This window comes from Ptychodera flava, chromosome 13 (assembly GCF_041260155.1).
Source record: "Ptychodera flava strain L36383 chromosome 13, AS_Pfla_20210202, whole genome shotgun sequence".
NCBI classification, from domain to species: Eukaryota; Metazoa; Hemichordata; class Enteropneusta; family Ptychoderidae; genus Ptychodera; species Ptychodera flava.
This window is the reverse complement of record NC_091940.1, coordinates 33,140,330-33,156,454: the sequence shown is the minus strand read 5'-3', so window position 1 is coordinate 33,156,454 and position 16,125 is coordinate 33,140,330. Positions and strand designations below refer to the sequence as shown.

Sequence of the window (16,125 nt, the reverse complement as noted above, 5' to 3'; positions counted from 1 at the left end):
TCGGCCCATTCTGAATAAGGAATGCAATGTGAAGTTGGTTCCTAGTTCCTAGTTTCTTATTCAAATTACATATTTGATCAATTCTAATCGTATTAACGCCATTTGCACTAGTTCCTGATTCATTCTTAGTTTCTATTTCAGTTCCCGATTCAAAATAACATTTTTGTCCCAGTTTACCCCTTTTCAACCAAATTTTACTGCAAATAGAAACCTAGTTCCTAGTTCCTTATTCGATGGTTCCCAGTTCCTTATTCGGCCCAGTCTGAATAAGGAAATGCAATGTGAAGTTGGTTCCTAGTTCCTAGTTCCTTATTCAAAATTACATATTGATCCATTCTAATCGTATTAACGCCATTTGCACTAGTTCCTGATTCATTTCTTAGTTTCTATTTCAGTTCCCGATTCAAAATAACATTTTTGTCCCAGTTTACCCCTTTTCAACCAAATTTTACTGCAAATAGAAACCTAGTTCCTTGTTCCTTATTCGATGGTTCCCAGTTCCTTATTCGGCCCATTCTGAATAAGGCAATGCAATGTGAAGTTGGTTCCTAGTTCCTAGTTCCTTATTCAAAATTACATATTTGACCAATTCTAATCGTATTAACGCCATTTGCACTAGTTCCTGATTCATTTCTTAGTTTCTAATTCAGTTCCCGATTCAAAATAACATTTTTGTCCCAGTTTACCCCTTTTCAACCAAATTTTACTGCAAATAGAAACCTAGTTCCTAGTTCCTTATTCGATGGTTCCCAGTTCCTTATTCGGCCCAGTCTGAATAAGGAACTGCAATGTGAAGTTGGTTCCTAGTTCTTAGTTCCTTATTCAAAATAACACATTTCACCTAATTTTATTTAGGTCATTTTCACTTCAGTTTCGGATTCATTTTTTAGTTTCTGTATCAGTTCCCGATAATACTTGTGTCTCATTTTACCTGTTTTCAACCATATTTCACTGCAGTTCCTGATTCAACTGATAATTAGAAGCCTAGTTCCTAGTTTCTGATTCAACTCAATCTAAATAAGAAGCTTCGACATCGAGATTCTAATTGTATTTAGGCATTTTCATTTCAGTTCCTAATTCATTTCTTAGTTTCTAAATCAGTTCATGATTCAAAATAATACATTTGTCCCATTTTACCGTTTGCAACCAAATTTCACTGCAATGAGAAGCCTAGTTCCTAGTTCCTTATTCGATGGTTCCTAGTTCCTTATTCTACTCAATCTGAGTATGGAACAGCAACGTGAAGTTGGTTCCTAGTTCCTTATTCAAAAGAACACATTTCACCTAATTTTTTTTAGGTCATTTTCACTTCAGTTTCGGATTCATTTTTTAGTTTCTGTATCAGTTCCCGATAATACTTGTGTCTCATTTTACCTGTTTTCAACCATATTTCACTGCAGTTCCTGATTCAACTGATAATTAGAAGCCTAGTTCCTAGTTTCTGATTCAACTCAATCTAAATAAGAAGCTTCGACATCGAGATGGTTCATAGTTCCTAGTTCCTTATTCAAAATAGCACAATTGACCAATCCTGAGTGTATTTAGGCCATTTCATCTGCAGTTCCTGATTAATTTTTAGTTTCTTATTCAGGTCCCGATTTAAAATAATGTTTTTGCCCAATTGTGTGATTTTCAACCAAATTTCACTGCAGTTCCCGAGTCAACTGATGAAAAAGTAGTCTATTTCCTAGTTCCTGATTCGGTTCCTGATTCAAAATAACTCATTTGACCAATCTAAATGTGTTTCAGGCATGTTAGAATTTACTGCACTTTAGAATTTTAAAGGTAGATCTCGCCACGTTTTCATACGATTTGTCTATTGTGGTAAACATAGCAGTGACGCTCTTGCTGCTGTGGTTATACAGAAAACAAACATATTTACACATAATGGGACCTCTTTGGAACATTTTTCTCATGCATGTAGTGGCGTATTTTCAGAAAAAAAGCGAAGAAGTAATCACTTTCTCACTTTGAACCACTCGGCATTTACGGAAATAGCCGAGCACGCCTCGTTGTGATTGTCGTTGCCATGGTGTCATGGATACAATTTACATATCCGAAAAGTATAGAAATGTATTTGTTTTCCAAAATGTCTCTGTGTGTGTTTGTTTTGGTCAAAAATACGCGAAAGTATAGAGGGAATGGGCCGTTTTGTGATCTGTAAACAGCAATCAACAGTAGAGTGTCTTAAGAAAAAAGTGTTTCAGAATTTTCAATTCCGTTTGAATTTTTACAATAGGATGTGAAAGTGACAACTCCGGTGACTTATTGAAAAACTCCAGGTTTGTCACTTTCACACCCTACTGTGCACAAAAACTAAACAAATTTAAAAATTCTGAGACACTTTTTTCCTAAGATACTCTACTGTTCATTGCTGTTTCCAGATCACCAAGCAGACCACTCCCTCTATACTTATAATTTTTAAAGTAAAAACATCAAAAATGTGTATTTTTGACCAAAACAAGAAAAAATCCACATATTTTGGAAAATAAATACATTTTCTATAATTTTCAGATATAGAGTTTAAAGAAAACATATACTTTATTGGGTCAAAAACATCATCTTCAATGAGAAATACTGAGAAATACAGGATTCAAGAATGGTGCATGTCATCCTTTAGAAAAGAGTAATTTACTTTGTAACATACTCTATCTAAGAATGACACCCAATAAAATTGAATTTTAAACATACCCTTAATTTTAACAGGCTAGACACTAAGTGTATCGGACGGACGAGTCCATCAAAAAACAGCTTAAAACGATCGGCAATACATCTGCCTGTTACCGTGTTAAATGATCAACAACACAACTGTGTGTCCTTGACAATAGTAGTATCATTAATATGTAAAATAAAATGAAAAAATACATTAAAAAAGGGTTGGTTTTAAACAAATGTTATGTTCTAGCACAATGTCATTTGTTTATTTTTTCTAAATGTAGAAAATGCATTGGTTTTGCCCAGACAATTACTGGATTGTGAGAAAAAAAATTATCATAGTCACATTGCGCGTTGCCAGCCAGCAGTATGCTACATGCGTTACCATTACAACATCGGTAAACTAACTTGACGGTCCTGTGAACTCTGTCGATCAAAATCACATCTCTTGGATGCTTTTCTCTCACAATTTCAGTAAAGTTGAAATACGGTATACACAAACTAAATTTACTGTTTAAATCAAGTATACCTTTTGATCGACCTTTCTTTGGGAAAAAATATTCCAGGAGATGATTGATACTATCTGTTCAAACAATTAGTTTACTCCCCCCCCCCCCCGCAATTGTGCCTGGACAGTGGCTGAGGTTGAGACTTGTTTTACAGTTGATTCGACAATCCTTGATGTTTACACTTGTTTGTGTTATAGAAAGATTACGTTATTTAAAAGTTAAAGTTATATATTAAAGTTACCTAAACTAAATGTAATGGCTGTATGATTCCTTTGTATATGTAAACCCTTGATTTCCAAATGTCTTTATTGACATGATAATACTTGACGATGACAGTTAAACATCTTCTGAAGTTCTGCCATTTGACTTGTCAGTGCAATCTGCCTATGTCGCAATCACACGAGAGAACAACAATATTTATTAATCCGTGGCATTTTCAGGCCAATCGAATTTGAATGTCAAAATCGAAGAAGGAATTCTGAAATATCGTCATATTTCTTTCCGTGAATGTCGTTTTTAGAGTTGGCATTTCCAACATCGGATTTTACATGTAACGCCGTGCATTACGCGGCCAGCTTATATTTGATGATGACATCAGAGAGCGAAACGCGTATTAGCTCGAAATCCGGCACATATGCAATGTTCGCACGAAACAAGTGAGAAGATGTAAAGACCATCGTTTGGCAATATGCTAGGAATAAATTGAATATCGAAATTTGGTGTAGAACAGGAAGTTAATTCATTTGTCAATGTTTCATTTGTAAAGGCGGAGCCCTTTTAAAAGGGCGCGAAGCCGTGGTTGCGTTCACTGTGTGTGGACACCAAATAGGCAACACGCGGGCACACGCTCCAGAAAATGCCACTTTTAGATTTTTTCCGGCCGCAACAGGGCAGAAAACTACCAAGCAGTCAGCGCGAAGCTGCTGCCGATCAAACTCTGTGGTTACATTCAAATTCTAACGCAACTGGAAGACGATATTTTAGGAAATTCGAGCGTTGGTGTTGGGGAATCAATGACCGCTGGCGATTTGAACCGACCGTCAATCAAGCGCTAACCTCGTATAAACTCTGTTTGCAGGATAAGCAAAAGAAGCCAAAAGGTTGAGATCAATTTGCGTAATTAATGGTATAGAAATCAAACATCATACTGGCCAAGTGTTTGACTGGGAGGAGAACTCCACTAATGCGAGAACCTGGACTTGAAAATCGCGGCTTTAATGTTGACTTTGACCTAGCGTCACAAGTCGGACGACTATGCCAAACAAAATAAGTTTTACAGTAAATGAAAGTTTCAGTCAGGCATATTTAATTACAAACGAGTTTACTCTGCTTTGTTTCCGAAACAGACGGCACATGGTCACCATACTCCCCCCCCCCCCCCCCCCCCACCCCTCCCACTCCCCCCCCCCCCCCCCCCATCCCAATAGAGCTGCTTATTGAGTTGCGTTTGCCAGAGTGGACAAAGTTTCAGGGTAACTACTTTTCGGCTAGATGCGTTCCTTGTTCAGAATAAAATAATTGATGGGGGTTGATAAAGACGTAATTAATTTGCAGTTCTCTATAGCTCGATGTCTTTTTTTACTTTCTTTTTTCACTTTTCGGGATCAAGAAGTGCCTTTATGTAACTATCATCGACTGACAACTGTTCTAGATCCATAGCTATCCTTGTGCCAAACTTTCAGATCAGCCTCAGGCTGAGTTAACAGCGTCTCAGCATAGATACTAACTTTGCGGTTTTATCAGAAAGTATCACAAAAAATTCATGGAAAAATTTCATGTTAGGAGTGGTTTAAATAGATCCTTGTTAATCTGACTGTATACAACTATTATTGGTTTGGGTAGCACACTAAGATCAACTGTTTTGCTTCAGCATGAACTTTCAAAGACAAGAGTCTCCTTCATCAGATGCACTTGAAGATTGGACATAGAATCACAATTAGCCAAATGTATTGGGGATATCAATGAAAGGTAACAAGTAAAAGTAAAGTTGAAGTAAAGAGTTGTCAAAAGATGTGAAAACACAGTGTAAAAAGGACAATGTCTAAAGAAATGTGTCAAGTGACAGACGTACTGGGGAAATCTGAAATCACAACCAACAGATTATTTGTCCATTCTTCAAGTGTTGGCAGTGATTTCTGATTTCGCCAGTACTTCTGTCACTTGACATGTTTTTTGAGCCATTGTCCTCCTCATACAGTGTTATCACACCTTTTTGAAAACTCTTTATTTTACTGTGACATCTTCCATTGGATTTCCTATCCCCACAATACATTTGGCTAATTGTGCTTCTTGGGCCATTCTCCATGTGCATGTGATAAAGGAGACTGTTGTCTTCGAAAGCTCATGCTGAAGCAAAACAGTTCATCTTTGTGTGCTACCCAAACCAATTATAATTGTATGTTAGGAGTGGTAAATAAGTGTACTTATTACTTGTATTCAGCCAAGAGATATGAGGGTCTCTGAGAACTTGTTAGACTTGCTCCAAGTCTATGGACTTAAATTCGAAATAAAATGATAACATTTCAGCAAAAATAGTAGAGTATTGATAAAGCGTGTGATGACTGAATGTGTAAGCCATAAGATCGAGAGGTGACCAAACTCCAAATACATGTACTTATGCTATAGAAACCTTAGCTAGACAAGGAATATCTTATTGATTACACTTAAGGATAAGGATTACAAATTCAGTAAAATTAAAAAATCATGTCAATTTATGAAAATTTGCAGAGACATTCTTTTCCATTTAAGAATTCCAAAAATGAAATAAAAAATAGGGGTCACCGTGCTCGTTTCCATGGAAACGTACTGCAAAAGATGACTGCCTAGCTCTGCAAATATCTCACGTTGTTAGAAAATGGGATGCTACATTCAATTTTGCACTTGGAAATTGAAAGAAAAGCATTGTAACTATAATTTCGTCATTTAAATGATGAAAAAATTTGATTATTGAAGATTTGTTATCTTTCCATGAGATTTTTAAAACTAGAAACAATTACAAATGTGACTTTTGATTAATTGTCTATTATTGAAACTTCTGTAGCTATGCAAAAATCATGTCAATTTGATGAAATTTGGTTAAGTAATAGAACAAAGCAATGTGATTATTATGACAATTTAAAAAGTGATGGTCACCATCTTTGTTTTTCAGGTAAACTAACTTTTTATACAATGCAGGGCCACTACAGGAGGTTTCAACCCTCTTGTTTAAAAAATATCTCTGACTTAGGGGTCTTGTGACTGTCTATCAGAGGTCAAGTGTGTCACTACTATTTAACATCAAAACGAAACTTTAAGACAGAGCTGTTTTTTAAATAATGATACTTTTCCGCAATTATATACTGGAACAGCCTGTTAATCTTGGTCATTTTAAGACCCCCTAGGGTCCTAATTATTTCCTTGGGACCCTATGGGAAATTCAGCCATGCTCACATGCATTCATGATGCTTACTCTGATGCAGCTATTTTATGTCTGACGCTCTTAAAATGCCAACAACTTTTATCATTGAGTCCAAACAATTTTTAATTTGATCAGATAGAAAAAAATTGACTCTTGCAGTGTATATGTGGATTAATTTTACCATTGTCAAGCAAATTTTCAATTATTTCATGAAATTTACCATTGAAAACAAAAGTCTTTCATTTCTGCAAGGATTTCAAGTATTAATATATGTCATGATAAAGAAGAAAACTGTGAAATGAATGAAACAGACCACTGGAATAGAAATGAAATGGAAAGAATGAAATAGACCACAATGCAATATGTTCCATGAGAATATGTCACATTTATTCAGAACACACAGAATTACTTGGAAATACATTCGGAAAATAAACCTGTGTGTATGTCATGTAACATTTCTAGACAAGAATGATATCATGCATATCTCCCTAATCCAATGTGGTTAAATATATGACTCAAAAACAAAAATCTTAAAAAGATGTTAACTATTATTTAAGGATTATGAGTGTTACATTTGTAACCAAGCATGGAATTTGTCTCTTCTGATAGGATTGCATGGAGAGTTGCTGGAAAAGCAACTGCTACTATTGTCATTTTAATGAAAATTTGCAAACAACTTAGTCAAAAGAAATAAATAACAGTGATACGCTAATACTGTATTGTCACTAAGCTTAATTTTAAGATAACGGCATTGAATGATTTCGGCCATGTAGAAAAATGCTGACTCAGCATTTATCCTCAAAAAATATTACAATTCATGGTCTTGTGTAGCTCAAACGAGCGCGGGGAACCCCATATTTTATTACACATTTTGATCATGCTTACAAAGAAGAATCCAAGAATTAAAAAAATCGACAGTTTAGGAAATGACAATACTTTCATTTTTTACCGCTTGTACATTCTTAATTATATTTCACACCCAGAAAGCTTCTAGCAGTAAAATGTAAACTGTAAACTCTGTTGAAAGTTAAAATGCAGATCTAGACAGGTCAACCAAAACAGAACTAGGGATCTGTTTGTATCTATACCGTCTCCACTTGTTTGCCTCTATTCTTTCTGTATCATTGACCCTGGCTGAAATCTCTACAATTAACTTACATGTTTTTAAAGGCAGAGCTGACCAAGCCAGGATACCAAGACAATGCCAGAGGTTTGAAGATACTTTGGCCAGGGTCATACAAAAAGAACAGACAGAGGCAAACAGTAGATATGCCAACAGATAAACAAAAACAGATACATATATAGACTCATTACTTTCTGTTGGCCTGTCCATCTCTTTGTGTCATATTGCCATGCATACACAGTAAGTGAAATATATCATACACAGATAAGTCTTGAAGTGTAAAATCTCTTCTGTAGACAGAGTACCTTAATAATTATTTTGTTAAATGGCTAATACTGTATATTGTTATTACACTCATGGTTTTGAGTAGATATTGTAATATTCATAAAAATTACCATTTCTGTTTGAAGGAGATAGCAATCTCAACAATATATTCGAACAGACTTTTTTTTCAAGTTATTGGGATTATTTTGCAGTAGAACAGGGACTCTGCACTTGTGATGGTCAAGAAAAGAATATAGATTTCTATGAATGGATACAACAGAAGAAATCTACATAAACTGATGAAATATCATGACTTTACAACGATAAGCTGATGACAGTCTTGCCTGCCTGAAAAAAACTGCAATATAACTTCACTTAATATTTATAAAAATGACAATCAAAGAATTAAACTGCAAAGAAATGCATTGAAATGAAGTGCAACTTCACCCCCTGACTACCACCAACAATATATTCACATTTACCACAGGCTAAGTTTATATCAAGTTTTAATTATAAAATAATTTGTGTATTGTTGATAATTTAATTTTACTTATTGTAATTAATAAATTAGTTTTGTAAAAAAAAATATCAATATATAAAATTTTGATTTTTGCATAGATTTTTGTGCATAAATTATGCAAATTTCATAATACATCATGCCAGAACTTTCTCTCACTAAATGTAAATGTTAATTTCTTATGGCGCCGGATTTCCAGCATTACAGGTAGTCAAGGGGTTAATATCCTGTCTACAACCGAGGAGAATTGTGGGTAATCTCACTTAAATGCTATGTCTAGTTCAATTATACGAGTATAAACCTTAATGCAGTGGGCTGGCTGGTGTGAAAGGCTCAAATAAACCATTTAGGATGAAATATACCATACCAAACATGGGTATGGCCCAATTACAATATTTTGTTAGCAAAAAAGCAGCATCATTTTTGCCACATGTCAATGACCAGAAACATTTTTTTTCTCTTTTTTTGGCCTTACAGTGAAAATTTATAGATGACCTTTCTTAGAGTCAGAAGCATAATGAAATAACATAGTTACCTCATGGGACATTTTGTTTCACATCACTGGCAAAAGAGTGAAAAAAATCATATACACTTTTTATTATTTGGGTTGACTTTGTTACTCTTACAGAACCATTACAATCATGTTCAGTAAACAACTCTCTTAAGGCATCCAATCCACCCCTTTGGTATGTTATGTGAAGGTGTCTGTAATTCAGACCAGATCCTGCAACTTTCTTTGCCATAGACTGACTTAAAATGTTATTATTTACAAGGGAGATTAGTGTGCTGTAATTAGTACATTGTTGTTTTTTGTAACTGAGATATTGGATCATCCACTGTGATGTAAAACTTCTCTCTATCATCAATGATACAGTAACCCCGCAGGTGTTCAATAATTTCTGTAACATAAGAACATCAGCAACAGCATTGTGAGCTTCATAGTGTTGCCCTACATAGTCATTTACAAGACTTTCTTGGGAATATGAAGACCTGTCAGGATAAAGTGATCTGAACAGAGGTAAAGAATCTACAAATCCACACACACTTGTGAGAAACTTATCTGTCAAGGAACATTTGTTCATGGCTTGCAATAAATACCTACAATCCAAAGATCGAGCATTGTGTGCAATTAAAATTGGATTATCAAATCTACAGATAAATGTAATAAAATTATTCAAGCATGTCTCCTCGGGAACTGTAGTCACTGGGTTCCTTCATAGTACAATTTACCATTTTTCACAGTAAGGCGAGTTTTTCACTGGCAATGCGACAAATTGGCTGTGTTGGCAAATATACTGGCTGAACTGGGAATCTCCTGACACAGCTGCAATTTGAGTGATTTCTGCAGTTGAGTCTGAAATTCAATAAAAATAAAACATGAAAAGTTTAGTCTTCTGAATAGTAATATAGAGTCAATCCAGGCTGTGTAAAAACATTGATTTTGGTTACAGTCGGGAAGTTACTGAAGTTGAATAATGTGTTCTATCTACTATGTTCACTTTTTGTATGAACAATACTTTCATATGGAATATCAACAAGCATCATGACTTTTACACCAAATTGATTCAAACTACATACATCTCTATGAAACCCAAGCATACTTTGTTTTGTCAACCTGTGTTTGCCATTAAGACTAAAGTATTTTTTGTTTTGTGTCCGCATGCATAGGTTTTCAGAGATTTACTGAGAAAAAAGAATGCAATTTTGTAGCAAAAAAAATGTTTTTGGTGATGTTCTGTCCCCAAACAATGTCTGACTTTTAAATTAATGCAATTTTCTTCTTCAGTTAGTCATATTAGTATTATTGAATCATGTTGCAACATAAACAGTGTAACCTCTACAAGACTACTTAAGTTTACCCCACTGATGTGTGCTCTTGTTAAAAGAAACTGCCAAAAAGGGCAAATTTGTTGTGTGTTAATTTTGGGTGTTTTTTGGACCACTTACCTGTGTTCCTTTAACAATTTTTGTGGACACAAAACTAAGAATTTAATTACTCTGACCTAATTCATTAAGGATAACTAGTAAAATGCAGAAAAGACACTGCCAACCACAACTAATGCACTCTTTCAAAATCATAGATAATTTCCAAATACCGTGTATGTTCACTGATAAATACAATGAAGTGTTGGTGTGTGCTAACTAGTTTGGATTTAATATAGGATATTTTTAGAGTCAAACATGAAACTGCAGAACAATAAAATGCAAATAAAAGCTTTCAAGAAAACATGCCAATAGAAACTCCAAAACTGATCTTACACACTGTACTTACATGCTGATGTAGTTTCTATATCAAATATCACAGGTGTGTATGATCCTGAAGGTAGAGACACAAGTTCAGGTGCTACAATAGGCTCTGGAATCTCAACCCTGGATTTTTCTGATGACATGGACAGCCCAATATCCTTTTCATACGTACTCCCTTCTCGAACCTCAGTGGCTGCTATCTTCTGGGCTCTTTTCTCTTTTTGCTGAAGTACAAGAAATAAAATTTGACAAAAAAACTGTATGATCTAGTGAGTGGTTCTCATATAAGAAATATTTACAAATAACCATGTTATTTATGGCTGTCTGTCTGCTTGTCTGTCTTTGTCTCACTCTGTATGTATGTACACTGTTTGTGGCATTCATTTTAATTTATTTTTAAATTCTCTCACGTCAACATACCTGTAGCCGCTTCAACTTCCCTTCCTTGGTCTTAACTCTGTCATTCACTTCCTGGACTTTCTTATCCAATTTGGCACCATAAATTTGGCATGTTCTACTTGGTGAGAGTAAATTTTCTTCGTGAACCTGCAATCAAGCAATAACAATAAGCGTATTTGCCTGTTGGGAGTTGAGCAAAGTAACTGACTGGTTCACATGGAAGTTATTTAAAAGTTTCATTTCCCCTTGCAGAGTACAATATATTGTAATTACAATGTATGCAGGTTCTCAGTCTGTCTTATTATATTCCTCATTATGATTGCCAAACTGTGATTTTTTGGGATGAACAGCATCTGGGAATGTAATGGGTCAATTTAATGTTATATGACTGGTTGCCATGCTGAGCTAGGTAGAGAAAATTATAACGATCTGTTGCCAAGGTTACTGGTCTAACAAAATAAGCATTTAAAGATATAGTCACCTAGGGTATTCAAAATGGATATGTGAGGACTCTGTTTTTAAAAAACAGCCACTAACTTGAAATCTGTGATTGGCTAGTTCTTCGCTTTCCATTGTAACTGTCACTAAATTCAAATAGGTGACCGTATACTTTTAACATTATATGGTATTCACTAGTAATGTTAAACTGACCTAGCTTCTCACTCTATCACTGAGTCATTCTTTTACCAACCTTACTAATGTATGTATGTCCTATATTCTTCTGGGCAACTGCTGCAGCCACATGCATATTAAAGCTGTTAGAACTGCTGTAGTGTTGGCTTTCGGTGCTTTTGAAGCTATCACCATATTCAAACTTTCGTTTCCTTGTGATGAACCTAATCTCGCAAGGTCACTCGAATTGGCTATATACAAATTCAAGATACTATCTAAGTCCTTCCTTAGATCTTCACCACACAAATCTTTACCGTATGGGAGGCTTTTGTGCTTATACTGAGCTGGATCTTTCATATATTGGCACCACTTTGTATCACAATTAGTGTGATCACCAAATGCATGGGGGACTATTGCCCTAAGGTTTCTTTCTAGATCACTCACATTGCTGTTGTTTTGACTTAGGGCATAACTGAAGCATTTCTGGAGATAGTTTATTACTTTTGTTGACAACTGACAGTATGATTTCTCTGCTTTCAGTTTATAAAGTTTGTCTGCAAAGCCTTTTTTTACATGATTGTTGTCTTTGTGTTTTACAAATGGTGGGCTAGCCTAAGAACTTGGTTAAATTCTGGATAATAATAAACATGCAAGTTAAAATAATGTGCACCAGAAACTATTCTTCTAATTATCAGTTAAATCAGGAACTGCAATGAAATTTGGTTGAAAATGGGTAAAATGTTCCAAAAGTATTATTTTGAATGGGAAACTGAATTAGAAACTAAGAAATGAATCAGGAACTGAAGTGAAAATGGCCTAAATACAATTTGAATTGGTCAAATATGTTACTTTGAATAAGGAACTGGGAACCAGGCTTCTAATTATCAGTTAAATCAGGAACTGCAATGAACCTTGGTTAAAAACGGGTAAAATGGGCCAAAGGTATTATTGTGAATAAGGAACTGAATTAGAAACTAAGACATGAATCAAGAACTGAAGTAAAGGTGGCCTCGATACGATTAGAATGGTCAAATGTGTTATTGAGTAAGGAACTAGGAACAATCTTCACATTGCAATTCCTTATTCTATTTTGAGAATAAGGAACTTGGAACAAGGCTTCTAATTATCAATCGAATCAGGAACTGTAGTAAAAATTGGTTGAAAACGGGTACAATGGACAAAAAATATTATTTGAATAGGGAACTGAATAAGAAACTGAAATGAATCCGGAACTGAAGTGAAAATGGCCTACATACAAGTAGAACTGTTCGCAGGTGTTATTTTGAATAAGGAACTGGGAATCGAACTTAACATTGCAGTTTCTTTTCAGAATGGGTCAAATAAAAAAACTAGGAACTCGGCTTCTAATTATCAGTCAATCAGGAACTGCGGTAAAATTTTGTTGAAAACGGGTAAAATGGGGAAAAAGTATTTTGAATGGGCAACTGAATTAGAAAATGGGAAATGAATCAGGAACTGAAGTGAAAATGGCGTCAACACAATTAGAATTGGTCATAGATGTTATTTTGAATAAGGAACTGGGAATCAAACTTAACGTAAAAGTTGCAGTTTTTTTTCAGATTGAGTAAAATAAGGAACCAGGAAATAGGCTTCCAATTATCAGTCGAATTAGGAACTGCAGTTGACATTTGGTTGAAAACGGGTAAAATGGGCTAAGAGTTTTATGACTCGGGAATTAGAATTAGAAACTACGAAATAAATCAAAAACTGAAGTGAAAATGGCCTAGTTAAATTCGAATTGGTCAAATGTGTTATTTTGAATAAGGAACTAGGAACTAGGAACCTACTTTACGTTGCAGTTCCTTATTCAGCTTGGGTCGAATAAGGAACTAGGAACTGGGAACCAACTTCACATTGCAGTTCCTTATTCAGATTTCGCCGAATAAGGAACTAGGAACTAGGGTTCTAATTATCAGTCGAATCAGGAACTGCACTGAAATTTGGTTGAAACAGGTACAATTGGCCAAAAGTATTATTGTAAATCATAAACTGACTTAAATTACAACTATAAAATAAATCTGAATAGGAAATGTTAATGGCCTAATAAATATTCGAATTGGTCAAATATGTTATTTTGAATTAGGAACTCGGAACCAACTTCATATTGCAGTTCCTTATTCAGATTTTATCAAATAAGGAACTTGGAACTAGGGTTGTAATTATCAGTCGAATCAGGAACTGCACTGAAATTTGGTTGAAAACAGGTAAAATTGGGAAATAGTATTATTGTGAAACATAAACTGACTTAAATTACAACTATAAAATAAATCTGAAATGTAAATGGCCTAATAAAATACGAATTGGTCAAATAGTTATTTTGAATAAGGAACTAGGAACCTACTTCACGTTGCAGTTCCTTATTCAGCTTGGGTTGAATAAGGAACTAGGAACTAGGAACTAACTTCACATTGCAGTTCCTTTTTCACATTGCAGTTCCTTATTCATATTTTGCTGAATAAGGAACTAGGAACTAGGGTTCTTATTATCAGTCGAATAAGGAACTGTACTGAAATTTGGTTGAAAACAGGTAAAATTGGGGAATAGTATTATTGTGAATCATACATTGACTTAAATGACAACTAAAAATAAATCTGGAACTGAAATGAAATTGATCTGATAAAATTCGAATTGCTCAAATGTGTTATTTTGAATAAGGAACTAGGAACCAACTTCACATTGCAGTTCCTTATTCAGATTGGGCCGAATAAGGAACTGGGAACCATCGAATAAGGAACTAGATACTAAGTTTACAATTGCAATTAAAATTTTGTTAAAAAGGGGTAAACTGGGACAAAAGTATTTTTTGGATTGGGAACTGAATTAGAAACTAAGAATGCAAATGGCGTTAATACGATTAGAATTGGTCAAATATGTAATTTTGAATAAGGAACTAGGAACTAGGAACCAACTTCACATTGCAGTTCCTTATTCAGAATGGGCCGAATAAGGAACTGGGAACCATCGAATAAGGAACTAGGAACTAGGCTTCCAATCACAGTGAAATTTGGTTAAAAAATGGGTAAAATGGGACAAAAGTATTATTTTGAATCGGGAACTGAATTAGAAACTGAGGAATGAATCAGGAACTGAAATGAAAATGGCTTAAATAGGATTAGAATCTTTCAAATGTGTTATTTTGAATAAGGAACTGGGAACTAGGAACCAACTTCACATTGCAGTTCCTTATTCAGACTGGGCCGAATAAGGAACTGGGAACCATCGAATAAGGAACTAGGAACTAGGTTTCTATTTGCAGTAAAATTTGGTTGAAAAGGGGTAAACTGGGACAAAAATGTTATTTTGAATCGGGAACTGAATTAGAAACTAAGAAATGAATCAGAAACTAGTGCAAATGGCGTTAATACGATTAGAATTGGTCAAATATGTAATTTTGAATAAGGAACTAGGAACTAGGAACCAACTTCACATTGCATTTCCTTATTCAGACTGGGCCGAATAAGGAACTGGGAACCATCGAATAAGGAACTAGGAACTAGGTTTCTATTTGCAGTAAAATTTGGTTGAAAAGGGGTAAACTGGGACAAAAATGTTATTTTGAATCGGGAACTGAAATAGAAACTAAGAAATGAATCAGGAACTAGTGCAAATGGCGTTAATACGATTAGAATTGATCAAATATGTAATTTTGAATAAGGAACTAGGAACTAGGAACCAACTTCACATTGCATTTCCTTATTCAGACTGGGCCGAATAAGGAACTGGGAACCATCGAATAAGGAACTTGGAACTAGGGTTCTATTTGCAGTAACATTTGGTTGAAAAGGGGTAAACTGGGACAAAATGTTATTTTGAATCGGGAACTGAAATAGAAACTAAGAAATGAATCAGGAACTAGTGCAAATGGCGTTAATACGATTAGAATTGATCAAATATGTAATTTTGAATAAGGAACTAGGAACCAACTTTACATTGCAGTTCCTTATTCAGAATGGGCCGAATAAGGAACTGGGAACCATCGAATAAGGAACTAGGAACTAGGTTTCTATTTGCAGTAAAATTTGGTTGAAAAGGGGTAAACTGGGACAAAAATGTTATTTTGAATCGGGAACTGAAATAGAAACTAAGAAATGAATCAGGAACTAGTGCAAATGGCGTTAATACGATTAGAATTGGTCAAAAATGTAATTTTGAATAAGGAACTAGGAACTAGGAACCAACTTCACATTGCAGTTCCTTATTCAGAATGGGCCGAATAAGGAACTGGGAACCATCAATAAGGAACTAGGAACTAGGTTTCTATTTGCAGTAAAATTTGGTTGAAAAGGGGTAAACTGGGACAAAAATGTTATTTTGAATCGGGAACTGAAATAGAAACTAAGAAATGAATCAGGAACTAGTGCAAATGGCGTTAATACGATTA

At 34.9% G+C, this 16,125-nt stretch overlaps 1 protein-coding gene across 1 annotated transcript; it reads right to left on the bottom strand.

Annotated features, from left to right (window-relative positions):
• Nucleotides 1-7,382: 7,382 nt before the first annotated feature.
• Nucleotides 7,383-12,118, bottom strand: LOC139148209 (uncharacterized). The gene is made up of 4 exons (XM_070719526.1): nucleotides 11,803-12,118; nucleotides 11,133-11,258; nucleotides 10,738-10,936; nucleotides 7,383-9,819 (listed from the first exon to the last, which is right to left on the bottom strand). The coding sequence occupies exons 1-4, from the start codon at nucleotides 11,857-11,859 to the stop codon at nucleotides 9,692-9,694; spliced, it is 510 nt and encodes a 169-aa protein (XP_070575627.1). The 5' UTR covers nucleotides 11,860-12,118; the 3' UTR covers nucleotides 7,383-9,691.
• Between the last annotated feature and the right edge of the window lie 4,007 nt (nucleotides 12,119-16,125).

Excerpts from the sequence above, each read along its gene's own strand:
- LOC139148209 (XM_070719526.1), bottom strand. The coding sequence starts at position 11,859 with ATGCATGTGGCTGCAGCAGTTGCCCAGAAGAATATAGGACATACATAC. Across the intron at positions 11,259-11,802 it reads GACATACATACATTAGTAAG|GTTCACGAAGAAAATTTACT; the intron begins GTTGGTAAAAGA and ends GCTTGATTGCAG. Across the intron at positions 9,820-10,737 it reads TATAGAAACTACATCAGCAT|ACTCAACTGCAGAAATCACT; the intron begins GTAAGTACAGTG and ends ATTGAATTTCAG.